The following is a 24,833-nucleotide window of genomic DNA, read 5'->3' on the forward strand; positions in this document are numbered from 1 at the left end:
GCCGGGTGGGTGGTGCGACCTCATTGACTTTGGCGGCACGTTTTCGGATGTCTTCTCTCAAATGAGTTTTTCCCCGTATGTTTGTCCGGCTATCCAGTTTGGTGCGTTCTTCAGTGACTATCCCACTCTTACTAGCCATCCGGAGAAATGGAAAACTTTCGTCCGCATATGTAAGCTTGTTCTACTGTTCCTGGTTCCTGTTGCCTCGCATGCGGCATGCGGCATGCCACATGAAAAATGAAAGCGAAAATCAATAACAGAGGCACGCGATGCCAAAAGCCGCCACCCGCTGACCAAAAAAAAAAAAAGGGTTTCCTCCACAAGCCACCTAACAAGTATTTAAGAAAAACATTTAAGAAGCTACTTCTTTAAAATATTAAGCTTTCTGGGATTCTATTTGCAGAGCAGGCTTTGTCTTCTGATGTCTATTCGGGCTGGATAAGTGGCCAGGACCAGGAAGATGAGTGTGTTGGCGCCTGGGCCCCCCGCCTTGCCGCCTTGCCGCCTTGCCGCCTCTTTGTGCGCATAATTTATGCTCATTGCGAACCAGACCACCCCCTTTTGTTGGCTTTTTTTTTTATGAGCCCACATCGAGGGTAGCTCCAGGAAGTCGTCGCATCTCGTCTCTCTCATCTGGCATGGTACCTCATCTGATATAGCCCCCGGAAAGGGTATCCACTCTTCCTGTTGTAAGCTGCTTTGGATTTTGGCTTTGGATTTCGTTGACTCGGCTCAGACTCAGCTCCTTTGTTTGAGGAGCGTGTGTGATGATGAGAACCCCTCCCAGTGTGTCCCAGTGTGTTTGTTATAAATATCAGACGAGCGAGAGCGTCTATTTGTGTCGAGTCAACAGAAAAATCGGCAGGAACCGAGGGCTGGAGCTGTTTACTTTTTTTTTGCGGTGGCTCTGGCAGCGTAATTATAATTATTAATGAGTAACACGAAATGAAATTAGAATTTCACATTAACGCTGATTATGTGCGTTGCATAATGGAGCTGTGGCGGCAAAGACCACACATTGCGTATACGCAATGTGTACACTGCAACTGCTGCTCCATGGATGTGAAAATGTGTCTCTATACCTTCAGAAGTACTTCGTGTTTGGATATTTTTGGTGGCAGGGAAATGGGTGAAGGTTAAGCAACGTAATATGGCCAAAATATATAGTGGCAGCAACTTTATGGCCCTACGAAAAACATATCAGAAAGTATGCAGCAGCAGCAGTGCTGAGCTAGTCGGAATCCGCAGAGACCCAAAAAAACTAAAAAAAAAAAAAGAAAAACAAAAAAAACAAGCAACAAAACAAAACAGAGAGGGAGAATGCCGGGGCTTCCCATGAAACAAAATCAAAAGCTCACAATTAGGCCAAGCGAACAGTAGAGCATACATGCATGTGTATCTGAGAGGGTGTATCTATGTATGTATCTGTATCTGTGTATCTGTTTGTATGTAAATTACACCGGGGAAGGCAGCGAAGCCCAACTGCGAAACTATGTCGCTAGGTCGCCTGTCAATATAGAGGGGGGTGGAGCAGGGGGACACCGGCACACCACCATTTCCAATCAAATCGAATTCGTGCTTGCCAGGTGCCTGAGCCAAGGTGCGTCTATGAATTATCCATAAATAAAGGCGAAGGCAGTCAAATGGCAGCAGACTAACTCAAACACAAAGAACTTATGCCAAGTCGAAGTAAACAAGCCAAGTCAGGAGCTGTTCAAGTACCCTCCTGACCTGACGTGGATTCTATAGATATTCAAGTAGATACTCTATCTCTAAGATATCTCCATTCTCTGAACTATTTTTTATTGAAAATTAAGTATTTTAATTATCTTTTTTTTTAATTCTTTGTTTCTTATTCTTATTGAAGTCAATAGATATTGTATCTCTAAGATATCTCCCCTCTTTCAACTATTTTTTATTGAAAACCAAGTATTTTAATTATCTTTTTTTGAAATTCTTTTTTTAGAAGACCTGATTTCTTGGCAGCCTTGTTACTTTTCAATTTCAAGATGGCACAAATCACTAGTCAGCAGGGGGGCGGTGGAGTGAAAATATGAAATCAAATTACTTGACAACCCTGGCTGACAATGAAACAAATATCTGCGCTCTTCTTCTCGTCTGTGTGCTTTATTTTTGGCATTTTAATTAAAAACCGCCCCAGTTGTCGTACACAGGCCTGGCGACAATTTGGTACTAACAATTTGGTCTGCCCGCTGGCCTGGCCTGGCTGCACTTGGACCGGACCACCACCACCACCTCCACCTCTTGGCCAACACCGACTGCTGCAGAAGCTCTTTTGGCAGCCAGCTTCGTAGACAGGCCGAGTGCCAGAACAGAGGGCGGTGCAAGGGGCGGCATAAGGGACAGAGGGCGGAGGCAGTGCCCCAATTTAGCCAAAATCGATGCTGGCCTGGCCTGGCGACAATCTAATTCATTTAAGAACCACCCTACCCTACAAGCTAAAAAACAAAAACAAGCCATTAGTTATTTGAAAATAAAATATAATTTAATAAATATTTTTTCCTGATTTATTTAATATTTATTATAAGGAAATCATAAAAATAAACTTACAGGCTTTCAAATCTATTATTTTGTTCATTCTTTTAAAGTCTGATCATGCTTAAATCATGTTTTGACTTGTTATTTATCGATAAATCGATCTACTATTTGCTACAAAATCTGTCTCAAATCGTAAATCATGCTAAGACTCATTTCTTTTTGAAATCTCTAACTTTTTGCTTCCAAATCTTTACTATTTTTTTTTATATTTCGAAAAAAGTCTGATCATTTTGTTCAAAATCTTTTATTTTTTGCTTCCAAATCTCTACATTTTAGTATCGATTATCATGCTTTATCATGTTTAAAACTGTTTTTTTCGAAATCGATAACATTTTGCTTCCAAATCTCAACATTTTTTTAAAATATTTTCAAATCTGATCATGCTTTAGTTATCCTTTTTAAGTCTAATCATTACTGAATCATGTTTAGACTTGTTTTTTTTTTCGATAAATCGATAACTATTTGCTTCCAAATGTCTCTCAAATCTTCAATCATGTTTAGATTTGTTATTTTTCGAAATCTTGAACTTTTTTCTTTAAAATCTCTACTTTTTTAATCTTCTCGAGTCCGAGCATGCATTAATCATGTTTTGACTAGCTTTTTTTCGATAAATCGATAAATTTTGTTGCTTTTATTACGTCACTCGACAAACAGTAATCAATCGAACCCCTCCTGGAAGACGCCTGACGCCGAACAAGCAAAAATACTAATTTTTTTCCATAATTACAACTGCAAGTAATTTGTTATGAAAGCGTTTTTTTTGTTTTTTTGTGTTTCTGCTTGCCGCGATGACGCTGTGAACTTGAACAGCTCCAAAGTCGATGGATAGTTGTAATTACAGTGCTGTTTGTTGTTTGATTTTTTGCTTTTATTGTTTTTGTTTTTTGTTGCGGCGTTACCTCTAATAACATTCAATTGATGCAGCCAATTAACTGTGACTGCAATTACAAACAGACAGACAGACATACATACAGACCGAAGCTTAAGCTGAAGCTGAAGCGTTAGCCATAGGCATTTGTGCCAATTAAAAAATCGTTGAATATTTATGGGCCCTGGCCCGGGCAAGGTCGCAAAGGCAAAAGAGGGGGGGATTAGTGGTTGCCAGGTGGATTAAAGACGATTTTCTCAGCAAAGTCGGGTCTGTCACTTTTAGCTGATGAAGCTTTTATCATGTTTCGACTTGTTTTTTCGATAAATCGATAACTATTTGCTTTTAAATCTCTATCAAATCGTCTACTTGCTTCTTAATCTCTACTTATTTAATCTTTTCAAGTGTAAGCATGATTTAATCAAGTTTAGACTTGTTTTATTCGATAAATCGATACAAAATCTATACATTTTAGTATTTTTTTCAAGTCTGATCATGCTTTAATCATTCTTTTCAAGTCTAAGCATGATTTAATCAAGTTCAGACTTGCTTTTTTCGATAAATCGATAAAACAGGTAGAAATTTAGTATTTTTTTATAGTCGGATCAAGCTTTAATCATGTTTTGACTTTTTTTTTTCGATAAATCGAAATATTAGTCCTGTTTTCCTAAAAAAAAGAAAGAAACAAGTCTTTCTTTTTGAAATCTGAAGCTTTTTGCTTCTAAATCTCTACTTTTTTTTTAATGTTTTCAAGTCTAAGCATGATTTAATCATTCTTTTTAAGTCTAATCATGACATGATCCTTTTCAGACTTGTTTTTTTTCGATAAATCTATAAAACAGCTATAAATTTTGTATCTTTTTCAAGTCGGATCATGAAGGGACTATTAGTGACTAAAACAGACAAGTATAGACTCTCTAAGGAGTCTGAAAAGAGATAAAATAGACAGAAAGCTTCAATTGAGAGCCTTTTTTTTGAGAAAATTAAAAACAATAAAGAATTTAACAAAAATGTCCACAAAAATAGATATTTTTTACAACTTAACCCTCTAAGAAGTCTCTGAAAAGAAAACACAATGGGAATCCCCTTTAAAGCTTTACGATTTTTCTTCTTTTTTGTTTGAGAAACTATTTATGGTTAACTTTTGCTGACCATTTCTGTTGTTTTCAGTCGTCCAACCCTTTCGGAACCCTTCTGTCTCGGTCTTTGATCTCGAAAGTGATTCATTCAAGCGTTTGTGGCGACCAGTTTCCTAGAACATCGGCTTCGGCATCGGCACAGGCACTTTAATTTACCGCCAAGCTTGCAGTTTTGCACTTCAGGCCATAATCGACGACGGGGCTTGGACTCTCGGCCGAGCTTATTAGCCGAGCCGAGAGAGTCTCCGCCGCCATCGTCTCCGGGTCGAAATCACCGCCGTAACCATTACGGCAAATAGGTTAACAGCAGTTTCGTGCCTTTTGCATGAACACGGCCCTCTATGTCAATGTGTGTGTGTGTGTGAGTGTTTGTGTGTCAGCCTGCTAGAGCGTGTGTGTGCTTGTTTACATAAACCTTTTCTCGTTTCGTTTTGGGTTAATTTTTCATATTTTTTTTTCGTTTTTTTTAAGTTATTTGGACGTCCCCTTGCAGCTCCCCAGCTTGGACTGCACTTCCTCTACATCCTCATCTGTGATACCCTAGGAATAGGGTGTTCTAGAAGTCTAGGTGACTTTGTAACAGAGGATAAGTAGAGTACTTAAAAGTAGAGTACTCTTGCTTTCGGCTTGCCAGCAGTTTAACCCACATACTGATGAGGCTGCCCCACCACCGAATTGCGCAACGGGTATGGGGGGCAACAGTGGGTTAAGAATCATTACAGGGCAGGAGAGAGGGGGCAGTAGACAGCGGTGTGAATGCAAATGAAACGAAACGACACACAAGCGGACAATTTAATGCCTATTTGCATTTAACGGTGGCATGGAGGCCGACTGACAGGGCTGAGGAGGGGGAGGGAGGAGGTGAAAATAAAAACTAGAATCAAGTGTCGGGTTAGGCTATGAAACGAGCGAATTGATGAGCAGATAAACGAGGAAGAGGGGACAAAGAGCAGATGAAAAAAGGGCGGATGGATGGGGCGGGGGTTCGACTTTGATTAGCATGCCATGTGGGGGGAGAGAGTCGGAGAGTCAGAGAGTGAGAAAGAGGCAGAGGGAGATCGGTTCCGATTCTGAGTAATCAGTATTTTTTTTATTCGCAATCAGCTGTATGAGCTGTGGCATCAGAAATATTCAAATCACACTCCCCACCATACTATTCAGACTTTAAAAAGTGAATTTATTGTTGAAATCCCAACTTTCAGTGTTGGGAAGTGACCCAAAACAGAAATATTCAAATCACACTCCCCACCCCATAGCTCAAACTTTAAAAAGTGAATTTCTTTTGAAATCCCCCTTTCCAGTGTTAGGAAGTGACCCAAAAAAAGAAGTGTTGAAAAAGCTTGTTTTATTTGAACTTTTTCTCCAGAAGGAGGAGGTCCTCCTGCCTTACACTAAGCTAAGCTTAATTCCAATCTTATGACTATTTTCAAATATATATTCACCTTTCTGCAAGGAGTCGTGCATTCAGCTGCAATTATTTGAGTCTGGGTAGAGATAGAGAACGATTGGGGATACTTTTGAACGCTAGTCTCTCCTTGTCTTACTCAGTACTTGTTTTTCTTTTCGTTATTTTTTATGTTTTTCTTTTTTTTAATGCAATTATTCAATTATTGTTTCATTCAGTGACGCGACAGTTGTTGTTTTTGTTGTTACTCCTGCGATTAAAGTTTTTATTGTTGTTGTTTTTTTATTATTCTGTTTTGATTTTGGCCTGGTTGTTGCTATTGTTGATTCAGATTATGTAGTTGTTGCTTTTGTGATATTTGTGGTTATATAAAAACAAAACAAGCAGAGAAACACACACAAATACGCACTAATTTGCCGCGAAGGTTGATTCTGGGCGAAAAACTATCGACGACTACAGCGACTAACGACAAATTAGTAGCAGCACCTAAACGGGACAATTTGCTTAGACGCCCCTGCTTGCTAACCACCTCGCCCCCTTCTATGCGCCTGCCTTGCTGTTCGCTGTTGCTTTTCCGTTTTTCCGTCCAGTTTCGCGGCGTCCTCGTCTTGCGTGCTCGTTCACGTTTGGATTCTAACAAAATGTCGCGTTTGCTTGGCCCGCTAAGCTCCCGTCAAGCTTCCTCTCTTCTGCAAACGGCTCTCTCTTACACTCTCTCTCTCGACCTGCCTCTCGCGAGTATCTGTGTGCCACGTACACGTGCCCGTCCGATCACATTTCTATCTAACAGTTCACATAGTATGCGTGTGTGTGTGAGTGAGCATCCGAGGTTGGTTCTCTTCGTTTCGTTTTCTTTGTCCGCTTAGCGGGCATTTTCTACATTGATTTTTAAATTCGAGAGCCAGCAAGCAGCATTGTTTGTTTTAAAGTTTATTCCGAATGCGGGAAAAACAGCCTCGTCTGCAAGCTTTTCCACTCGTGCTCCCGCTGGGCATTGGCATTCCCCTCTCTCTTGTTCTCTCTTTCTGATTTTCTCTCATTTTGCTTAATAGGGCACTAGGTTTTCATGCAAACGTTGGAAAATTGCTGCACGTTCACACAAACACACAAACACACACATACACATACACATACCAACGAGGGAAGACATTTTTGGGACAAGATAACTTTTGCATTTCCTGTGCAAGTGCCAAAAGCTCTTCGGCCTAGGGCCTGCAGGTCTGAGGCCGCCATCTCTTGCCTTGAACGAATTGAACTTCTATCGGATGGATATTTTTTTTTTGCCATTCAAGTTGTTTATGACATAATAATTGAGAAACGGGCCAGGCCATATGTTTGTGGCCGAAAACGAACGGGGGAGAGAGCAAAGCGTAAATGGATAGAATAACGAGAAAAACTCGTTGGGCCAAAAAAGCAGAGAGTGGCAGAGAGGCAAACAAACGAAAAACATTCAAATAAAATATATAAATTATGTATACGCGGTGTGTGCGTTTTATCAGCTTGCACGCTAATCGAACAAAAGAGAGTCATCGGAGAGGGGTGGCAGGGGTAGGGGTAGGGGTTGGGGAGTTAGAGAGGGAGAGAAAAAGCTTTGCCCCACACAGTCGCAGTAGTGTGTGGCAGTGTGTGCGTGAGCTGCTTTGACACACTTTTATATGACGTCGTTGATTTTAATTTCGTTGGCCCATTCCAACGTTTTTTTTTTTTTTTTTTCTTCTTTTTTCTTATTTTTGTGTTCTCGTTCTGTTTCAGTTCGTGTATCTTAAAGATAGTTCCTTCAGTTCTTTAGGGATTATTTGCTGGCAGCGGGGATAGCGGGGGCAGGAAACAATGGAAGCTGATTGGGAAACCGCAGGAATGTTTGTTGATAACATCCCAGGCAGCCTCTTCTGATAAAATAAAAAACACATGTTTCGCGCTCTGGACCATTGTTGATGTGATTCCAATAGGATACGGCGGCGTTCCAGTTGGAATTTTTGGAATTTGGAAGGTTGGCCAGTTTCCCAGTTTCGTCTTTAGGTGTTAATTAAATTTGGTTCGAATGTAGCGCGTTACAATTTCATTTTCATTTTTTTTCTTTTTTCAGCTCAGCTGCGGGCTTGTGTGAGTGAGTATTTATGTAACCAGCATGCCAAGCAAGGCAGCCAGCCAGCGAGAGGGAGCGAGAGATAGCAGGCGAAGCGCACATGCCAGGGCATAGATACTTTTTGGCATTGAAACAAAACGTAGTTCACAAAAAGCACACACACACACTAATACACACTCACAGAGATACAGGCGAACAAACACACGCATTCAAAACCTCACACACAGATACGACACGAAAAAAAGAACCTTAGAACCACAGCGCAAGGAACAACCAGAACAACTTAAGAACGTAGAACGAAGCTTAGAGATACACTCGCACACACACACACACTCGCACGCACTGCTATTCCCCTTCTTCTCTCGGAGCTCGCCTCCTCTTCTTTGGCCATAGAACGCATGTGTGCATTATTTAATTTAATTTAATTAAATTTCAGTCCCGCCTTCATTAGAAAAGCGACAACAACCACAAATAGCAACAACCATCATCTGCCACTTTGTATTTTTTTTATTTTAAAGCACTTTGTTTTTTGTTTTTTTTTTTAATTGGTGGCTCGAAGCACTTTTGTTTAGATTCGTTGATTCGTTAGATTGTTGTTTTCGAATTGCAGAACTTTGCGCTTAGGCGTCAGTATGTATGCCGTGTGTGCCATAAACATATAAACAAAACTCACTGGCGACGACGTATCTGAATCTGACGCTCTGACTCTGTGACTGAAATCCAACTGAACTGTTCGAAACAAAAACTTGAAAACAGCTCGCGGTTGGAGCGCTCTTTCGACTCGTGCCGAGATTTTTGTACAGAAATTCCGATGGTCGGTCGGTCGGTCAGTGGTTGTGAGAGAGCCACTGTCGGGGGCTGTGTATCTGAGTATCTCACAGATACAAATCGGTTTTGCTTCCGTTGCTCGTTTCGGATTGGAGAAAAGAGAGCAAGAGAGCGCCAATTGTGCGCAGAACATCTCTCCCTCAACACTCTGGCTCTCTCTCTCAGAGAGAGAGACTCTCTGAAAACAACCACTTTACTCTCAGTTCGGATTCAATCTGGATTTCCATTATGCATTTTCCAAGCAGAGCAGCAGAACCGCATGGTCCTCCCTCCCTCTTTTCACGCTCTCTCTCTCTCCAGTTTCCCCCCGAGAGAATCTCAATAGGTCATGCAGGTAACAACAATACCGTACAATCTGGTAATCAAAAACTGATAAGAATATCAACGTTTTTTTTCTTTTTCTTATAAAAAAATAATAAATAATTTAGAAGCTATCACGTGACTTAAATGAGACTCAGTTTATTTCGATTCGTTATAGAGATTAATATCATTGCTGGTGCAATTACGTCATTATAACTAAACCTACATTACATTTAAAGTACGATTCATTTGTTAGATAGAATATCTAAGACAGACAGAGATTGCTTACTGTGGAACTGGAGGGATATCACAAAAATGTAAAAACCTAAGCGACAACAAAGTAAAATGGGTAGTTACGCAGTAGCAGGAGCAGTGGCGGATTTATCCTGATGCGTAATAGGATTTCAGAACCCTTGTAAGGAAGTTTACAAACAAAAAAAATATATATGTATATGATACGTAGTTTTAAATTACGTATTTTCATACTGTCAGTGCTTAGGTTTGATGATTAAACTGAGATTTCCTGTGTTGCTGTGGGCTATTATCCGAGATTCATAAATTCTATCCTCTTAGTTGCACATCCATTTACGATCAGCTCGTGTGACTGCTCACGAATGCCACAGTTTCCATGGGACACACATCGGGAGCGACGATGGGCTCCAACTGTTCCAGGGTCTGAAGGAAAGTTAGGGTGGTGCGTTCGCACTTGGCAGTGTTCGGCAGCAGGTGGCAAACATCAATCTGAAGTGAGGAAAGCAATCTTAGTAACTTAAAAGAGGGAAATCAGTAGCATCTACTAACCTTTTGTGGCAACTGATTGTCTGCCCCGCACTGCATCAGATTGGTGCGATGCAACACGTATCCTATGCGCTGTGTCTTTGCAGAGCTCTTGGTGAGTCTTCGCATGACAGTCACATCGAGATCCTCGCGAACGGGCGAATGGTCGCCACCAAACTGTGCCTGCACCCCGATCCATTCATTCTCCGCGAAAATAAACTTATCCAGCGGGTCCAGCAGCGATTGCGAGGCTTTATGGGCCGCACTGGTCAGGTAGCCAGCAGGATGCTGCTCCGATTGCCTCTGGCAGTTGTTAATCCGCTCCAGCACCAAGCGATAAATATGCAGAACAGGTTTATTGTCCAGCACCCCTTGGCCAAGGCCGCGCTCATCATCGCTTGCCAGCCGGCGATCCTGCATGATCTCCATCTCACCCGATGCCAGTGAAGATCCACCCAGTGGCTGACCACTCAGGAGAGTGAGTCGCATATTCGCATCCTCTATGAACATGGCCGAGGGAACAGGATAGTAGTTGGCTTGGAGGGGCAGCTTTTCGAGGCGTCGCCGCTTTATAAGCTGCAGGCCATTGAGATCCGTATAGAAGATGTTCCCACTGTCGATATGGGTTTGGAGACGCATCACGATCTCTGTGTTGTCCAGATCTCCAATGTCCACCAAGTTGCGAATCTCGGGTGCGCCACCGCGCATTATGGTTTGGTGCACCACACTCGGCAGGCCCACGCTCACCGAGGACTCCAGCTTGCCTTCGCTAACCAAGACGACGGGGGTGCTTACGCGGAACGGCGTGGCCGGACCATTTGGTAGAAATAGATACGCTCCGGATCTATCTCCATGCTGCCGGGTGCCGTACTTCAGGAATTTCAGATGAACGGGCACATGCGGACTGTCCTGGGAAAGCTGCATGGACTTGAGAAGTCCATCTTCCGAGAAGGCCAAGGTGGGACCATCTCCCACCCTCAGTGACATTTCACGATGCTCGGAAAACTTCACATCCTCCGGATACTGGCCCAAAGGAACGGCGAAGGAGGTGGAGCGCATCAGCAGATTGCTGGCATACGAAGTGTGTCTGGGGGTTATATCAAAATATTAAGTACAGTGAGTTATAGGATGTTATAGAAACCTATCATAAGACTCGTTTGGGGTGTGGTGAACCATCTATGTAGCTCCTCAAATTGACAAGTTGTGTAGATTCAAGTTTTGAAATGATAAAAGTGGTTTTAACAAATATAACAAATCAACAAACACTGAAAGCCAATTAGGCAAGAAATCAGTTTGTACATTAAACGTGTTTTAAAATCTTAGACTATCAGAAAAGAGGTCTCTTACTAAAAAGCTAATAGTTATCACAAATAAATGTCTTCTTATCTACTACTTACTGTGGCTTGGACTCGGAAATAGTCAGGATGTAGGTCGACAGTCCCATAGGGGGCACTCGAGCCTTGAATATTAATCGGAACTTGGTGGTGGATCCTTGCGGATGGATGGTCTTGGTGAGCAAGTCGTGGTGCCAGCTCCACACAGGCGATACCTGAGCCTCTACCGGGTTGTTGGTTAAGTCACTGACGCTAATGAACGGACTGGACACATAGAAGTCCACCAGCTGCTCCCTCCAGTGGGGCAAAGTGTTGTGCAACACAACATGTTTGGTTGGCAGCTCCTCGCCCAAGATGATGGTAGTGCGGCTGTCCTCCACGCCCGATCCCGGCCAGCGTGAATCGTCGAGCGTAAAATACGAAAAGCTAAATTCTGGACTATAGATTGAAGGTTTGGTGAGAAGCCTGTACACCGACTGTTGCATCACCGCCTGGCATGCTTTTAACGCCTCTTGCATGCGTCCTTCGTAGTCCTTGACGACGTGAGTTTTGGCTGTGCCGGTGATACCATCGTGATGCTGAAATAGCGACAACTCCCGGCGAGCCAGCTCCAGGCGCTCTTCGATTCGTGCCATTCCGTCCCAAGAGTGCCAAGCGGAAAGCATTTCCGCAGATCGAACGTAGTGCATCAACACTCGATCCATCCTCTTGTGATAAGGTCGGGAGGTGTAGTAGCCGCTCCAGTAGTTGTCCGTACGATCAGCGTATGTGAAGAAATCTCCGCTCAGCGTTGGGAATGCGGTCTGTCCCAGGGCTTCCGCTTGATGCACTGCATTGAAGTACTCGTGAAGAGTGCCAAACTGCGCCTCAACATTAAAGTGTGCCTGACTGTTGATGTGTTCGAAGAGCTTCTCGTAGTTGACCCTTTGTACATCCCACTCGGTGTTCTGCTTGAAACGGAAATCATCACCCAAAGGAACCAACAGCACATTGGTGCGATAAAGCTCTGCCTTCTTCTTCCATTGATCCACTAGCATATCCGACCGAGCTGCAACATTTCCGTCACCTATGGCTCGAGGGGGCACCCTCCAAGGGCAGCTTATCCCAAAGGCGCCCAGTCGCTTAAAGTCGAACTGACAGCACACCTTGGGGTCTGGCCCGCAAGTGTGCGGAATATCATACGAATAGAAAGGCATCATGTGGGTGAAGAGCGCAGTCTCGCCCTGGCTGTCCCAAATCTGACGCCAGTAAAATTCCAACTTCCGCTGCTGTGCCAGCTCTTTTTTGACGGAGTAGTGGGTTCTCTGGATGAGCAGGTCCTTGAAACCGCTCTTCTTTAGTATGTAAGGCATGGTAGGACTGTGCCCGAACGGATCGATGGCCCAGGATGCGGTGGGAGTTACGTTCAAATACTGTTTCAACCAGGTCTGGCCTTCGGTGAGCTGGAGCAACACATTCCGCCAATGGGAGTTGGCTTCGTCGGGCATCACCCATCCTCCAGTGACAAATTCGAGCTGACCGCTTTTAACAATTCTAAAAAAGTAAGCAGAAAATAAAATAAATATTAGTACCAGTTGGTTGGCTGTTTAATGAGCTTCACGCTTAATCAACTTTTGAATATGCTTCTATTGTGCCAATAGCAACTGAATAAGCAAGCCCCGTCATCGTTTATAATGGATGATATCTGCATCTATGTACTCACGATTTCATTTGAAGCTTCTTGTTCTCGCCCAAATCATGGAAAAATCGGGAAAAGTACGATATCTCTGCCCAGATAAACTTCATGTCGGGGTTTTCGTGCAAGTGTCGCAAGGCGTTAGACAGGATGTGCTTTGTATCGTGCTGGTAGTAGTCCTCAAATGTTTGGATCCAACCAGGATCGTTGTGAGAGTGCGGCACCACGAACACCTTCAGCTTATGGTGGGCGTTGTACTTCAGGGGATCATACTTGATATTCCACCCCTGCTTCCACACACCACCGTCGATGTCTTTGAAGGACATGCGGTCGTACAGATCTAGCATCTGCACCTCCACTTCAGGAACTTGCTGAACCACATCCTGGCACTCTCCAGGAGTCGATCGCTCCACTTTAGGCGGGGCAATAAGAGGCTCATTCCTGACTTTCGAAATACGGGCCTGTAGGTTTCGCATCTCCTCGCCGTGCTCCTGCAGACCGTTCTCCAGTTGCCGCAGCTTCGTCTCAATAGCCATGTAGTTTGGCTGCAGAATAATTTTAATTTATGAAGATGCCGCTTTATATTCGAGGGTTTATTTACCTTTTTTTGACTGACGGCCGGTGCTGCAATGTTGAGGATAATATAGAGGCTGAGGAAGACCAGGAGGCAGGCGGTGCATATCACCAGCGCAAAACGTCGACGTATGCGCAACATTTTTGCGGCTAATTTGTCATGGAATCGTCTACCACAAACGCCTTCTTCACTTCAGCAGAGTTCCCCCTTGCGTGTTTTTTTTGTAAACAATTGATAATATATCAAAATATCAATGTATCGATAACCTTTGTTACAAATGATATATTTTTATATCGTAATATCGAAAAGCGTTGCCAGATGGCTCAGGTTATTGTGGCCTGCCAACTTGTGACTAATACCAATGTTGGAAAACGCGTATTATTCTTTTTAAAAATGTAAATTTAAATTTAAAAAAACATAAAACCACTTTTAGAAACTCAACAACATAAAAAAACTTAAAAAAATGAAAGATGAGAACCCTGTTGTAATATTAAAACTTGAATTACAATAAATTAATCATTTCTCTATTCCCTATGATTTTATTTGGGGGTACTACTCTCTTGAGTTAAATTTAAATTTGAATATATTATATATTATATATTGAGATTAAAAAATTATATTTATATTGAGCTTTTTTTGAAATTACTTGTTGATTTTTTTTAAACAAAACATTTGTTTGGTATTGTTTGGCGCCCAAGCAACGGTCACTCCAAAAGGATGCGTTAACGGTATTGTCTAAACAAAGATTATTCTCGTGATATCCTAAGCTTTTTCGAAGCCAGTATCCAAAAACAAAGTCTTAAAATATAACAAATAAAAGGCATTAACCGAAAATTGCAATTGTGCCGCTTTAGGCGGTCGCAATACTTTTTGGATGCTGTATTTTGTGTCCTGCCTAATATCGATTTTATCAGGCGCAGCATCAGTATTATTCAGTTTATTCCTAAATAAATAGAATATTGAATAATAAATTCAAGTATAGCCATGAAGCGCCAAAATGTTAGAACTTTGTCCCTTGTGGTTTGCACTTTTACTTACCTTTTAATTGGCGCCGCGGTTTTCGACTCCTTGGAGTCGCCAACGGAGGCCAAAAGATGGGAGTTCCTGCAAGGTATGGGATTATATTTTTACCTTGTAAACTTTTAAAATAATATTTTGATCTCTTTAGCTGTTAAAAACAACTTTGTGAAAAAATACAATGTAAGCGATGAGGACTTCCGGGTGATGGAAATCGTCATCATTGAAAATAAACCCCACAAAGCAGGACCTCAGTGGAAATTCGCAGGAGCTTTTTATTTTAGCACAGTGGTCTTGGCTATGATTGGTAAATAAATTAAAAATAAACATTTAATTAAATTTTATAAACATTTTTAACCTTATCTTCAGGATATGGACATTCAACACCAGTCACTATTCCGGGAAAAGCATTTTGCATGGGATATGCGATGGTAATTGATATCCTGGATAGCCTTGTCCTTTTTAAATCCAACTCCTATTCTGTAGGTGGGCATACCTTTGGGCTTGGTGATGTTCCAGTCGATTGGTGAACGTCTTAACAAGTTTGCCTCGGTTATTATAAGGAGAGCGAAGAGGGCCAGCGGAGCCCGCTGTACGGATGCCACCGAAATGAATCTCATGCTGGCCACTGGAATGCTTTCCTCCATTATTATAACCACAGGAGCGGCTGTATTCTCCCGCTACGAAGGCTGGAGCTACTTCGATAGCTTCTACTACTGTTTCGTCACTCTGACCACCATTGGTTTCGGGGACTATGTGGCACTGCAGAACGACCAGGCTCTCACAAATAAGCCAGGCTATGTGGCTCTAAGTTTGGTCTTTATCCTGTTCGGATTGGCCGTCGTTGCTGCCAGCATTAATTTGCTGGTCCTGCGATTCATGACCATGTGAGATTACATTCACATTACAGCCTATAAATGATATATAAACATTTAACTCTTTTCAGGCAAGCGGAGGATGCCAAGAGGGACGAGCAGGATGCCCAGAACCTAGCTGGGAACGCCCAGCCGGTTACTTTTGACGATGAGTCCACGTACAATATGCATGGAAAGCTACTGGAGAACAACTACACAACTGAGAATGATGAGACCGCCTCCCTGTGCTCCTGCACCTGCATGGGTGGCACTCGTTGTCTGAATCATGAGCAGTTCGTTGACCCGGACTTCCAGCCCACGGACATTATCGAGAGCACGTTGTGCCTGAAGCGAGCCTCCGTCTGATATCCGTACAACCAGCTCCGACCCTCGTCCTCTTGGGAACCAGAGCAGAGACCAAATTATAGCCGTGAATAGGGCAACGCCAGAATGTAGATGCAATCCCGTAGAGAACCAACCACCTGACCCAAAACGATGGTTGTTAGATTATCCTACCCCAGCCAAATATTTATAGTACTATGGATCTTTAGAATTGGTGAAAAGTCTTAGAAGTATATTGGAAAGTCATAATTAAAACTTAAAATTATCTAAATAGTATTATCCAGGATAACTATGTCATTTTTGAAAGATTTCATGGCTTGCTAGGATGATTAAAATAATAATGATGAATGTTTTTCTAAAAAAGTTTAAAAATTATTAACTTTCTAGAAATACTTCTAAAGATTTCAGCCTTCACTGAACCCATTGTAGTCGATCCACCCTACTATACACTCGTTTACAAAGGAGAACAATCTCCAAAGACCCATACCAATATCAAGTATATAACCTGGCTCAAAGCCTCTATTGGCTCTCTGGCCGATTCATCCACATCCCATCTAGATATTTAGCTACGTAATGTTTTAACTAAGTAATATTAAATGTTTTGTTGAAAACCCCAGCAACCCGAGTATCGTTTTTTGTGACGAAAAAATGTGATTTGAAAAGTGGAACAGAGTAGGCTAAATGACAACCTAACCGTTCGTAGTCCTGGCGAGAGTCAGTCCACCTCCGAATCAGCTAGCTAGCACACGTATAAAATAGAAACCTTAAAAAATTGTACGTTAAAAAAAAAATCAGTAATTCGTCGGTTGTGCCTCCATCAGCTCTCATCGAAAAAAAACGAAAACGAAAGAATTTTCCCTCGAATTAATTTTTGTGTGAAGTTTTTTTAATCCAACTTTCGTTCGCGAACTTTGATTTAAAACCTTCGTCAAAATGCGTGAGATCGTGCACATCCAGGCCGGGCAGTGCGGCAACCAAATCGGTGGCAAGTTCTGGGAGGTTATTTCCGACGAACACTGCATCGATGCCACTGGTACTTACTACGGGGACAGCGATCTGCAGCTGGAGCGCATCAATGTCTACTACAACGAGGCCACCGGAGCCAAGTACGTGCCAAGAGCCATCCTGGTCGACCTGGAGCCTGGCACCATGGACTCGGTCCGCTCTGGTGCCTTTGGCCAGATCTTCCGCCCGGATAACTTCGTTTTTGGACAGTCGGGCGCTGGTAACAACTGGGCCAAGGGTCACTATACCGAAGGTGCTGAGCTGGTTGATTCCGTCTTGGACGTAGTCCGCAAGGAGTCGGAAGGCTGCGATTGCCTCCAGGTAAGTGGATATCTTCACTTACAAGAGAACGTGAGGTCATCTCTTCTTACAGGGATTCCAGCTAACTCATTCCCTGGGTGGCGGCACTGGCTCGGGCATGGGAACACTGCTTATCTCGAAGATTCGTGAGGAATACCCCGATCGTATCATGAACACCTTCTCGGTGGTGCCATCGCCGAAGGTGTCCGATACTGTTGTAGAGCCGTACAATGCCACCCTAAGTGTGCACCAGCTGGTGGAGAACACTGACGAGACGTACTGCATCGACAACGAGGCACTGTACGACATCTGCTTCCGTACTCTGAAGCTGACCACACCGACATACGGTGACCTGAACCACTTGGTCTCTGCCACAATGTCGGGGGTAACCACCTGCCTGCGATTCCCTGGCCAGTTGAACGCCGATCTGCGTAAGCTGGCCGTGAATATGGTGCCCTTCCCCCGACTGCATTTCTTCATGCCCGGGTTCGCACCACTAACATCCCGCGGCTCCCAGCAGTACCGGGCCCTGACTGTGCCGGAGCTGACCCAGCAGATGTTCGATGCCAAGAACATGATGGCCGCCTGTGACCCCCGTCACGGCCGTTACCTAACCGTAGCCGCCATCTTCCGAGGACGCATGTCCATGAAGGAGGTGGACGAGCAGATGCTCAATATCCAGAACAAGAACAGCAGCTTCTTCGTCGAATGGATCCCCAACAATTGCAAGACAGCGGTGTGCGATATTCCGCCCCGTGGTCTAAAGATGTCGGCGACTTTCATCGGCAACTCCACAGCCATCCAGGAGCTGTTCAAGCGCGTATCCGAGCAGTTCACAGCCATGTTCCGGCGCAAGGCTTTCCTTCACTGGTACACCGGTGAGGGCATGGACGAGATGGAGTTCACCGAGGCCGAGAGCAACATGAATGATCTGGTGTCGGAGTACCAGCAGTACCAGGAGGCCACCGCCGACGAGGAGGGCGAGTTCGATGAAGATGAGGAGGGTGGCGGCGATGAATAAGGAGTTTCTTTTTTTCTTACGTACAATGCCACCGATTATTGAAGAAACACCTCAACACACCCAACACTGACCCATATACGCCCCCCAATTCAACACGGAAGCTAGTGGATAACAATGAGCGCAGCCCTTAATGGAGTACACTAAACCGAAACCCACGAGATAGACACCTACTACCTACTACAGCTTTTATTGTCGATTGTACATATTTCCATAGTTGGTCTTTGTGAGATCGTGCGCCACACTAACATTTTACACTCTTGTTATGTGTTGCAATTGCTGTGTATTGGAGGTTACCGAATAAATATTGTTGGATGACCTTGTAAGCGTAAGAATACATTTTACTAATTCCCAAAAAAGGCATTATTTTTGCTCCTAACCTCAAATCTCCTAACTTCCTAACCTCAAAAGTTCATTGGGATTAATGGCAATCTTTTTTTTTGTTGGCCGGAAAGGAGAACTCAAGGACGGCAATACTAATCATGTGACCTGCCCTTCAACCTGTCATTTGACAAATCACTTTTTTTTTTAGACATTCTCGTCAGAAGCTGCGAAAAAAACAAAAACTTGCAACATGAACTCCTCCCCGGTAACTCCAGTGACCTCCCGCAGTGGCTATCTACGTGGACGTAAACGTATTCAGGTGCATCCCATTGCCGAGCTCCAAAAAGTGGCAGCTAAGAAGAATAAACGCCGGCACACCTATGATCCACAAAAGCACGCCTCCGAGGGATCCAAGGAAGTGAAAATCTACCAAACGAGAGACAAGACACGGCGGGCAGAAGCGAAGCGGATCGGCGCTGAGAACGGTATCGCCGAGGACAAGGTGGACACTAAGAAGAGACGCTATCCCCAACGAAAGTCGAAATAGTGGCATTTGTTTCTAGTGGTTTATTCAATCGAATGGTGTACACTGAAGTGAAGGAACAGAAGCAGCAGTTGCGGCGGAAACTTAAGCAAGACTACGCATTAAACTACGGAACATGAGATACTTGATTACGATTTATAAAATAAACGCATCCTTTCTTTCGAGCCTAGACATCGTCGAACAGTCCCCGGGGTGGTGGGCCGACAATGCGACGGTCGTGCTCCGCCTCGTAATCGGGATCTCGGAATCCCACCTGTATCTGAGTGCTCACACCGAACCGGTCGTTGATCTCCTCCGACAAGGATCTCGGTACACCCAGGGCCGAGGAGGAGGACACTGCCGCATAGTCGAAGGTGCCATCACCATCGCGTAGCAGTCCATCGGCCGGGGTGCGACTACTGGTTAGAGCACTGGCTCCACCGCTTCGGTATTTGCTTAGATAATCGCTTCCGGTACCCAAAACTGGATCGGGTCGTCCGAAATCGCGCCGCCTGGCCATCGCCTCCTCGGCTCGCTGGCGGCGTCGCTTTTCGCGTGCTATCAGATCCTTGCCTTCCTGCACCAGTTCCGTGGCAATAGTCTCGTTCTGCAGAAACTGCTGGAATCCAAGGGTATTGAGGGCCCGACTACCAAGACTGAACCAGGTGGCCAAGCAGAAGGCCAGCATGCACATGGGAAAGTAGATATTGAAGCCGTTCGAAATGATCCCAATGACATTCATGTGGCCCATGATCTGCGTGTAGTAGGTCTCCATGCTGTTCGTGTCCATATGAATTAGACCCAGGAAGTTGAGGCACATGGGTGGCGTCAGCCGACAGAGGAGCATGCCGCTAAAGATCAGACTGTGCTCGTTGGTCTGGTGATGCGGAGCCAGATAGTACAGGTTTAGGAAGCGAATCCTCAGAATGGTGGAGTAGGTGCAGTAGAAGAAATAGCAGAGAACTATCATCGAAAAGATCTCGATGGTCAGGAAGTCGTAGCTCTCCTTGGCCACGTTGATCACATTGGCGAATACTGAGAGCACTGGCTTGCGGCTGAAAAATGTCAGCTCGCTCCAGACCACTATGGCCGACATGGTCGCGGTCAGGACGCACAAGCTCTTAAGGTATGGAGCCTTCAGCAAACACTCCCAATACCACTGCAGTGTTGCACTGTAGAACATTTTCTCTATTTGGGAGCGCTGTCGTGGGAATTCGGTCTTAAAGCGTCGCTCGGACGAGTGAATATTCCGTGCCACGTCCTCCAAGTGCAGCACCGTCTGCACTTGGACACTCCACAGCGCCTCGGTGCGCTGCAGCGTCTGCAGGGACTTGATCACCTGCTTGTGGATGCGCACGAGGGCCTTCTCTGATGGCAAAATTGTGGAGCTAGTGGCGCCCATGCCACTGCCACCGGTACGGGCGAAATTCCGACTTGCCCGCTCCTGCAACTCAATCGGCACCTTGCGCAGAATTGTCTCCAGGCAAGGGCGCAACTCGTGATTGTTGGGGATCACCCGACTTATGCACTGTAGTGACTCGAGAATGTCGTCTACATGCTCCTCAGCTTCCGCCTTCTCGGTACTCAGCTTGGCCGCTTTGAAGTAAGCGTATTGCAGTGCGAATCCCGGCTTTGCGTTGTTCCACAGCGAACGAGGAACTTCCACGAGGGCGTAGCCCAACAGAAGGATAAGAAGAAACAGACCCCAGGTGTTTGAAGCCGAAGACGCAATGGCTTTTAGTTTCTGCCAGTCCAAAGACTCTCCTTTCACGGCAATGTATATAAGCAGAACGCCGCAGATGAACAAGTAAGATCCATAGTAGATAGCGTTCTCGATCAACGCCGACTTAAGTTTTCCCTTCACCGTGAAGTCGCCCGCCTTAAGGTATGACTGCATTAGGGGCATGATCAACCAGGTCAGGAATTGTGAGCTCCAGTAGATGATGCGCCAAAGGTTGGGAAAGACGGTAGGCGGAACCATGCCCCAGGGTTCCTGGCACTCCGTCGGCTGAGGCGGTGTGACATTTGCGGTTGCTGTGTTGCTGATATTGCTGGGTGCTGGAGTTGGTGCGAGGTGCTCATCCAGGCATTGACGATAAAGGGTCTAAAATGGTAATGAATTATTAGGATGGTAACTATAGGTAGTATTTTATAAGTTTCATTAAAATTAAGGCAAATAAGCATAGAATTTATTAAACAAATTAATTATTTTTGGTTTCTATAACAGAGATTCAAGTGTGACTCATTCCAGAGATAAGAAAGACATTTGAAATTGAACTTCTATAGATAAAGGTTCTGTGAAGGCTTTAGATAAAATAGAAAGCCAAATACATTTAAAATTTGGATATCTAGACATAGTTTTTATAGACCATATGGTGAAAACAATATACAATTTTAAATTAAATTAAAATTCCTAATGCAACTGCCTTAATTTTAAGAATAAACTTGATAGACATACCGAGGTGACATCGAGTGGTATTGCAAAGACTATCAGGAACGAGAAACACCAGGCTGTCAGCACAGAGAGGGTGACCAAAATGTGCTGTCGTGGTATGTTTCCATACCGGTACAACGAGATGCTGGCCAGGAAGAGGGCGGCGACAATGCCAAAGGTCAGCAAGTTTGCCATTATTTGATCACAAACTGAATCAAAGTTTCGAGTGGGTGCGAGTGCTGTTGTGCTTGAAGTGTATGTGCTTTATGACTGAAGTCCTCTCCTCCTGTGACTAATTCATTGCGAGCCTGCGGGCTCGCTGACTTTTTTTTGGCTGCTGATGGTGCTGCGTTTTTTTTGCAGTTGGCGCGCAGTTTCGCGATGCATTTCCTCGAGACGTTCCAGCGCCTGCGTCTTCAGCGGCATCAGGTGCGGCCGGCAGAAGACCAGCTCTGCTTTGTGCTCGAAAAACAATTTTCCGGTGGTGGGCTCAATCAGATCGATTTTCTCAGTCACTTTCCTTAACACCTCGGCCTCCACAGCGGACATGCTGCGTCCTTCGACGGCAAGAGGTGGGCGGATCTCCAATTTGAGTTTAAGAAACTCAAGAGCTGTCTAACCGTCTCTTTTCTTGTCTTTTTATTTATTTGTTTTATTTAAACCGTCAATCATCGACTTTATCAAAGAGTGTGAACCTACAAGATTATGGAAATATTTCCATATATTTTTGTGTGGCAACACTGCAAACTCGGGATTGCCAGACCCCAGCAATGTGGACTGACCTGGCAGCTCTAACCCACTGTTTTTGTTTTGCTGGCACAGCCAGAGAAATTCTTAATTTGATTTTAAAGAATTAGGTCGCTGGCCTTGCCTAGACTGTCAAGCAATGGAGGCGGAAGGTTTGGCTTCAAGATCGGACAAGTCCCCGGATTGTCGGACCAGCGGAGACGGAATGGAACAGCCAGAGAACAGTGGTGGTACTAAGCTGGAAAGTGAAATTGACCAAATTGGTGATTCGGCGGTCAAGAGGTCACAAGCCAAGAGGCCTCAGTTGTCGCGCAAGGACAGCACTGTCGTACAGGAGGCGGTCATGGGCAGGAAGATATCCACTGGAAGCGGCAGTGTCTCCAACTTACCCCTTCCAGGACTCCACACCCTCTATAGGCGTCCAGAGATCGTCACCAGGAGTCTGGCTCCAGTAATGCCCAAGGGAGAGCTGGTGCAGATGCGACCCCGTCTGGTGTCCTCACAGCACGACTCCCTGCCCGAGCACAAGAAGAGCAAGACCCCCAAGTTTGTTCCGTTCGAACCATATCCGGGTGCCGTGAATCCCATGACTACTGCTCCTGTAAACAAACACAAAATCCATCGGGATAAGAACAATCTCGATATTGGGGTGTTGGTGGATCAGGTTTCCACCCTGCGAACCCAAGAACTGGATGCTGAGCCCAAGGCCAACACCAGCACGGAATCGAATAGCCAGGAATTGGTTGCTCTCAGGGAGGAACTGTCTAAGATGCGCGAGGAAAGAGACTATTTTCAAGCTCAATATAAGTTCCAAACGCAGGTCAATAGTGAGCTGAAGAGCCTGTTGGTCGCTTCCGTGGGCGAGGACCTTCAAACCCGCGTTAACGTTCTGACAGAGGACAAACTTCAGCTGGCTCGCGCGCTCCTGGACACCGCCAACAACCTGACCACCCACACCGAGCAAATCGAATTTCTGGCCGGTCAGTGTGAAGTGTGGCGCTCCAAGTTTCTGGCCAGCAGTGTGATGGTCGAAGAGCTGGCCCGCTGGAAGGCCGATCTCACCCAGAAAAATCAACTGTTGAACGAGTCGACCAAGCAACTTCTTCACGCCACCCACCAAATACGAGAAATGCAATTGGAAATGCTTAAGCAGCTCAAGTTCCTCGCCAAGATCCGGTATTTGAACCTGCCCGCCACGGATGTAATCAGTCTTAGTGCTGAGAACCTCAACATCCTGCAACGCATGGTTCTGCACACGGGTGTGGGCATTCCCGAGGAGACTATTAAGCTTTCCAGTGCTAGTACTAGCCCGCTTTGTGAGGCAGAAAAGTATGCAGTAAGGGTGAGTACCGAATTTTTTGCCTTTATTGCTTCCATTTGAAAAATAATTTCTTCTTTTCACATCCCCATAGGCACTGGAGTTTATTAGCCAACCTCTTATGGCCACCGATGAAGCAATACGCGCCCTTTTTGACCAGGCGCAGCGACCTCATTATGTGCAATCTCCTGGTCCTGAGGTAGCCTCCAGCGACAAGCCACAGGCACAGCCATAGCAATAGTTAATTCCCCGTAAGAAATTTTGTGTAAAATGTGTTTAGGTCTAATAAATTTTAATATTTACATTCAATATAAATGCAGAAATAATATCCATTACTTCGACTTCTTTTCGGTGGCATATAGGTCCACGCGACGCTGGCTAAATACGGGGATTTGTTGACGCACTTGATCCACCAGGGAGAAGTCGATGTCCGCCACCACAGTCTCCTCACCGTCGCCGGCACTTTGCTGTACCTTGGCCCAGGGATCAACGACCATGGAGTGGCCATAAGCAACATACTCCGCGTTGGTATCCCTCGCTGGAGAAGTGGTTACCACAAATAACTGGTTGTCGTTGGCTCGGCTTCGCTGAAGAAGCTCCCAGTGAAGCGGACCCGTGGTCATGTTAAATGCAGCTGGGTAGATGATCATCTTGCAACCTTCATTACGATATAGCCGTGCCATTTCTTCGAACCGGATGTCGTAGCAGATGCCAATGCCGATTTTGTGGCCATCAACCTCAATTGTGGTGAAATCATTGCCTGCCGACAGTGTCTCCGATTCCTTGAACCGGATTCCACCCTTTACGTCGATGTCAAACAAATGCATCTTGCGGTGCTTAGCAATGAGATCTCCAGTCGGGGACCACACGGTGCATGTGTTATAAATTGCATCATTTTCGCCCAGTTCCGGAATAGTCCCTCCCACTATGTAGACCTGGTGCTTTTTCGCGAGGCTGGAAAGCTGCTGTGAGGTGAACCCGTCCGGGATGCTCTCTGAATACTCCCGGAAGTATTTGGTTCCATAAGGGGCGTTGAAACACTCGGGCAGAGTGATTAAGCGAGGCTGATGCTCCTTCACAGCAGCCTCGATTTTGCTGACGGCATTTTGGACATTGGCCGTCTTGTCCTTGGAACCCCTCAGCTGCAGAAGCACCAGACGCATGACTGTGGGATGGAAAGGATATTAATTACTTTCCATGGAGCTAGAACAATCCCTTACTATTGCCTGATTTGCTCATAATGCCACAATTAATTGTTATCTCTTTGTTTGCGGTGTGATAACAATTTGCACAACAACAACAGGTGATTCCATGGGTGTAGAAAAGGGGTTACAGCTGATTGATTAGTGATGACACTTCGAGACAAGATTTCCATATAATAATTAAAAATAAAATAATGAAAATTG

General features: G+C 44.8%; 9 protein-coding genes across 12 annotated transcripts in view; 4 read left to right on the top strand and 5 right to left on the bottom strand.

Annotated features, from left to right (window-relative positions):
- LOC6500001 (RNA-binding protein Nova-1) overlaps positions 1–8,875 on the bottom strand; it is a 36,964-nt gene extending 28,089 nt beyond the window's left edge. For 2 of the 4 annotated variants that reach the window (XM_044714343.1, XM_044714342.1), the window contains exons 1-2: positions 8,731–8,870; positions 6,009–6,287 (exon numbers count right to left, since the gene is read on the bottom strand). In XM_044714343.1, coding sequence (XP_044570278.1) covers positions 6,009–6,030 — 22 coding nt within the window. In that variant the 5' untranslated portion in view covers positions 6,031–6,287; positions 8,731–8,870. Of the gene's footprint in view, positions 1–6,008; positions 6,288–8,730 lie in introns of all 4 variants that reach the window. The other 2 variants (XM_044714340.1, XM_044714341.1) reach the window with 2 other exon arrangements.
- A 449-nt stretch (positions 8,876–9,324) lies between these two features.
- Positions 9,325–13,813, bottom strand: LOC6500000 (alpha-mannosidase 2). The gene is made up of 5 exons (XM_001953396.4): positions 13,573–13,813; positions 12,999–13,516; positions 11,360–12,829; positions 9,987–11,049; positions 9,325–9,926 (listed from the first exon to the last, which is right to left on the bottom strand). The coding sequence occupies exons 1-5, from the start codon at positions 13,684–13,686 to the stop codon at positions 9,777–9,779; spliced, it is 3,315 nt and encodes a 1,104-aa protein (XP_001953431.1). The 5' UTR covers positions 13,687–13,813; the 3' UTR covers positions 9,325–9,776.
- Positions 13,814–14,218: 405 nt separating this feature from the next.
- Positions 14,219–16,374, top strand: LOC6500547 (two pore potassium channel protein sup-9). The gene is made up of 5 exons (XM_001953397.4): positions 14,219–14,656; positions 14,714–14,869; positions 14,932–14,993; positions 15,049–15,449; positions 15,509–16,374. Exons 1-5 carry the CDS (start codon positions 14,530–14,532, stop codon positions 15,780–15,782), a joined length of 1,020 nt encoding a protein of 339 aa, XP_001953432.1. The 5' UTR covers positions 14,219–14,529; the 3' UTR covers positions 15,783–16,374.
- Positions 16,375–16,455: 81 nt separating this feature from the next.
- On the top strand, positions 16,456–18,407 carry LOC6500548 (tubulin beta-2 chain). Its single transcript, XM_001953398.4, has 2 exons — positions 16,456–17,084; positions 17,137–18,407. Exons 1-2 carry the CDS (start codon positions 16,692–16,694, stop codon positions 18,082–18,084), a joined length of 1,341 nt encoding a protein of 446 aa, XP_001953433.1. The 5' UTR covers positions 16,456–16,691; the 3' UTR covers positions 18,085–18,407.
- A 122-nt stretch (positions 18,408–18,529) lies between these two features.
- Positions 18,530–19,120, top strand: LOC116654559. The gene has a single exon (XM_032449819.2). It carries the CDS (start codon positions 18,656–18,658, stop codon positions 18,950–18,952), a length of 297 nt encoding a protein of 98 aa, XP_032305710.1. The 5' UTR covers positions 18,530–18,655; the 3' UTR covers positions 18,953–19,120.
- LOC6499999 (LMBR1 domain-containing protein 2 homolog) lies at positions 18,953–21,557 on the bottom strand. Its single transcript, XM_001953400.4, has 2 exons — positions 21,387–21,557; positions 18,953–21,032 (listed from the first exon to the last, which is right to left on the bottom strand). The coding sequence occupies exons 1-2, from the start codon at positions 21,555–21,557 to the stop codon at positions 19,116–19,118; spliced, it is 2,088 nt and encodes a 695-aa protein (XP_001953435.1). The 3' UTR covers positions 18,953–19,115.
- On the bottom strand, positions 21,488–21,911 carry LOC6499998 (BBSome-interacting protein 1). The gene has a single exon (XM_001953401.4). It carries the CDS (start codon positions 21,909–21,911, stop codon positions 21,660–21,662), a length of 252 nt encoding a protein of 83 aa, XP_001953436.1. The 3' UTR covers positions 21,488–21,659.
- Positions 21,912–22,124: 213 nt separating this feature from the next.
- Positions 22,125–23,755, top strand: LOC6500550 (golgin-45). The gene is made up of 2 exons (XM_001953402.4): positions 22,125–23,451; positions 23,522–23,755. The coding sequence occupies exons 1-2, from the start codon at positions 22,249–22,251 to the stop codon at positions 23,660–23,662; spliced, it is 1,344 nt and encodes a 447-aa protein (XP_001953437.1). The 5' UTR covers positions 22,125–22,248; the 3' UTR covers positions 23,663–23,755.
- Positions 23,703–24,793, bottom strand: LOC6499997 (omega-amidase NIT2). Its single transcript, XM_001953403.4, has 2 exons — positions 24,648–24,793; positions 23,703–24,592 (listed from the first exon to the last, which is right to left on the bottom strand). Exons 1-2 carry the CDS (start codon positions 24,664–24,666, stop codon positions 23,760–23,762), a joined length of 852 nt encoding a protein of 283 aa, XP_001953438.1. The 5' UTR covers positions 24,667–24,793; the 3' UTR covers positions 23,703–23,759.
- Positions 24,794–24,833: the final 40 nt, after the last annotated feature.

The sequence above is a fragment of the Drosophila ananassae genome, chromosome 2L (assembly GCF_017639315.1).
Source record: "Drosophila ananassae strain 14024-0371.13 chromosome 2L, ASM1763931v2, whole genome shotgun sequence".
NCBI classification, from domain to species: domain Eukaryota; kingdom Metazoa; phylum Arthropoda; class Insecta; order Diptera; family Drosophilidae; genus Drosophila; species Drosophila ananassae.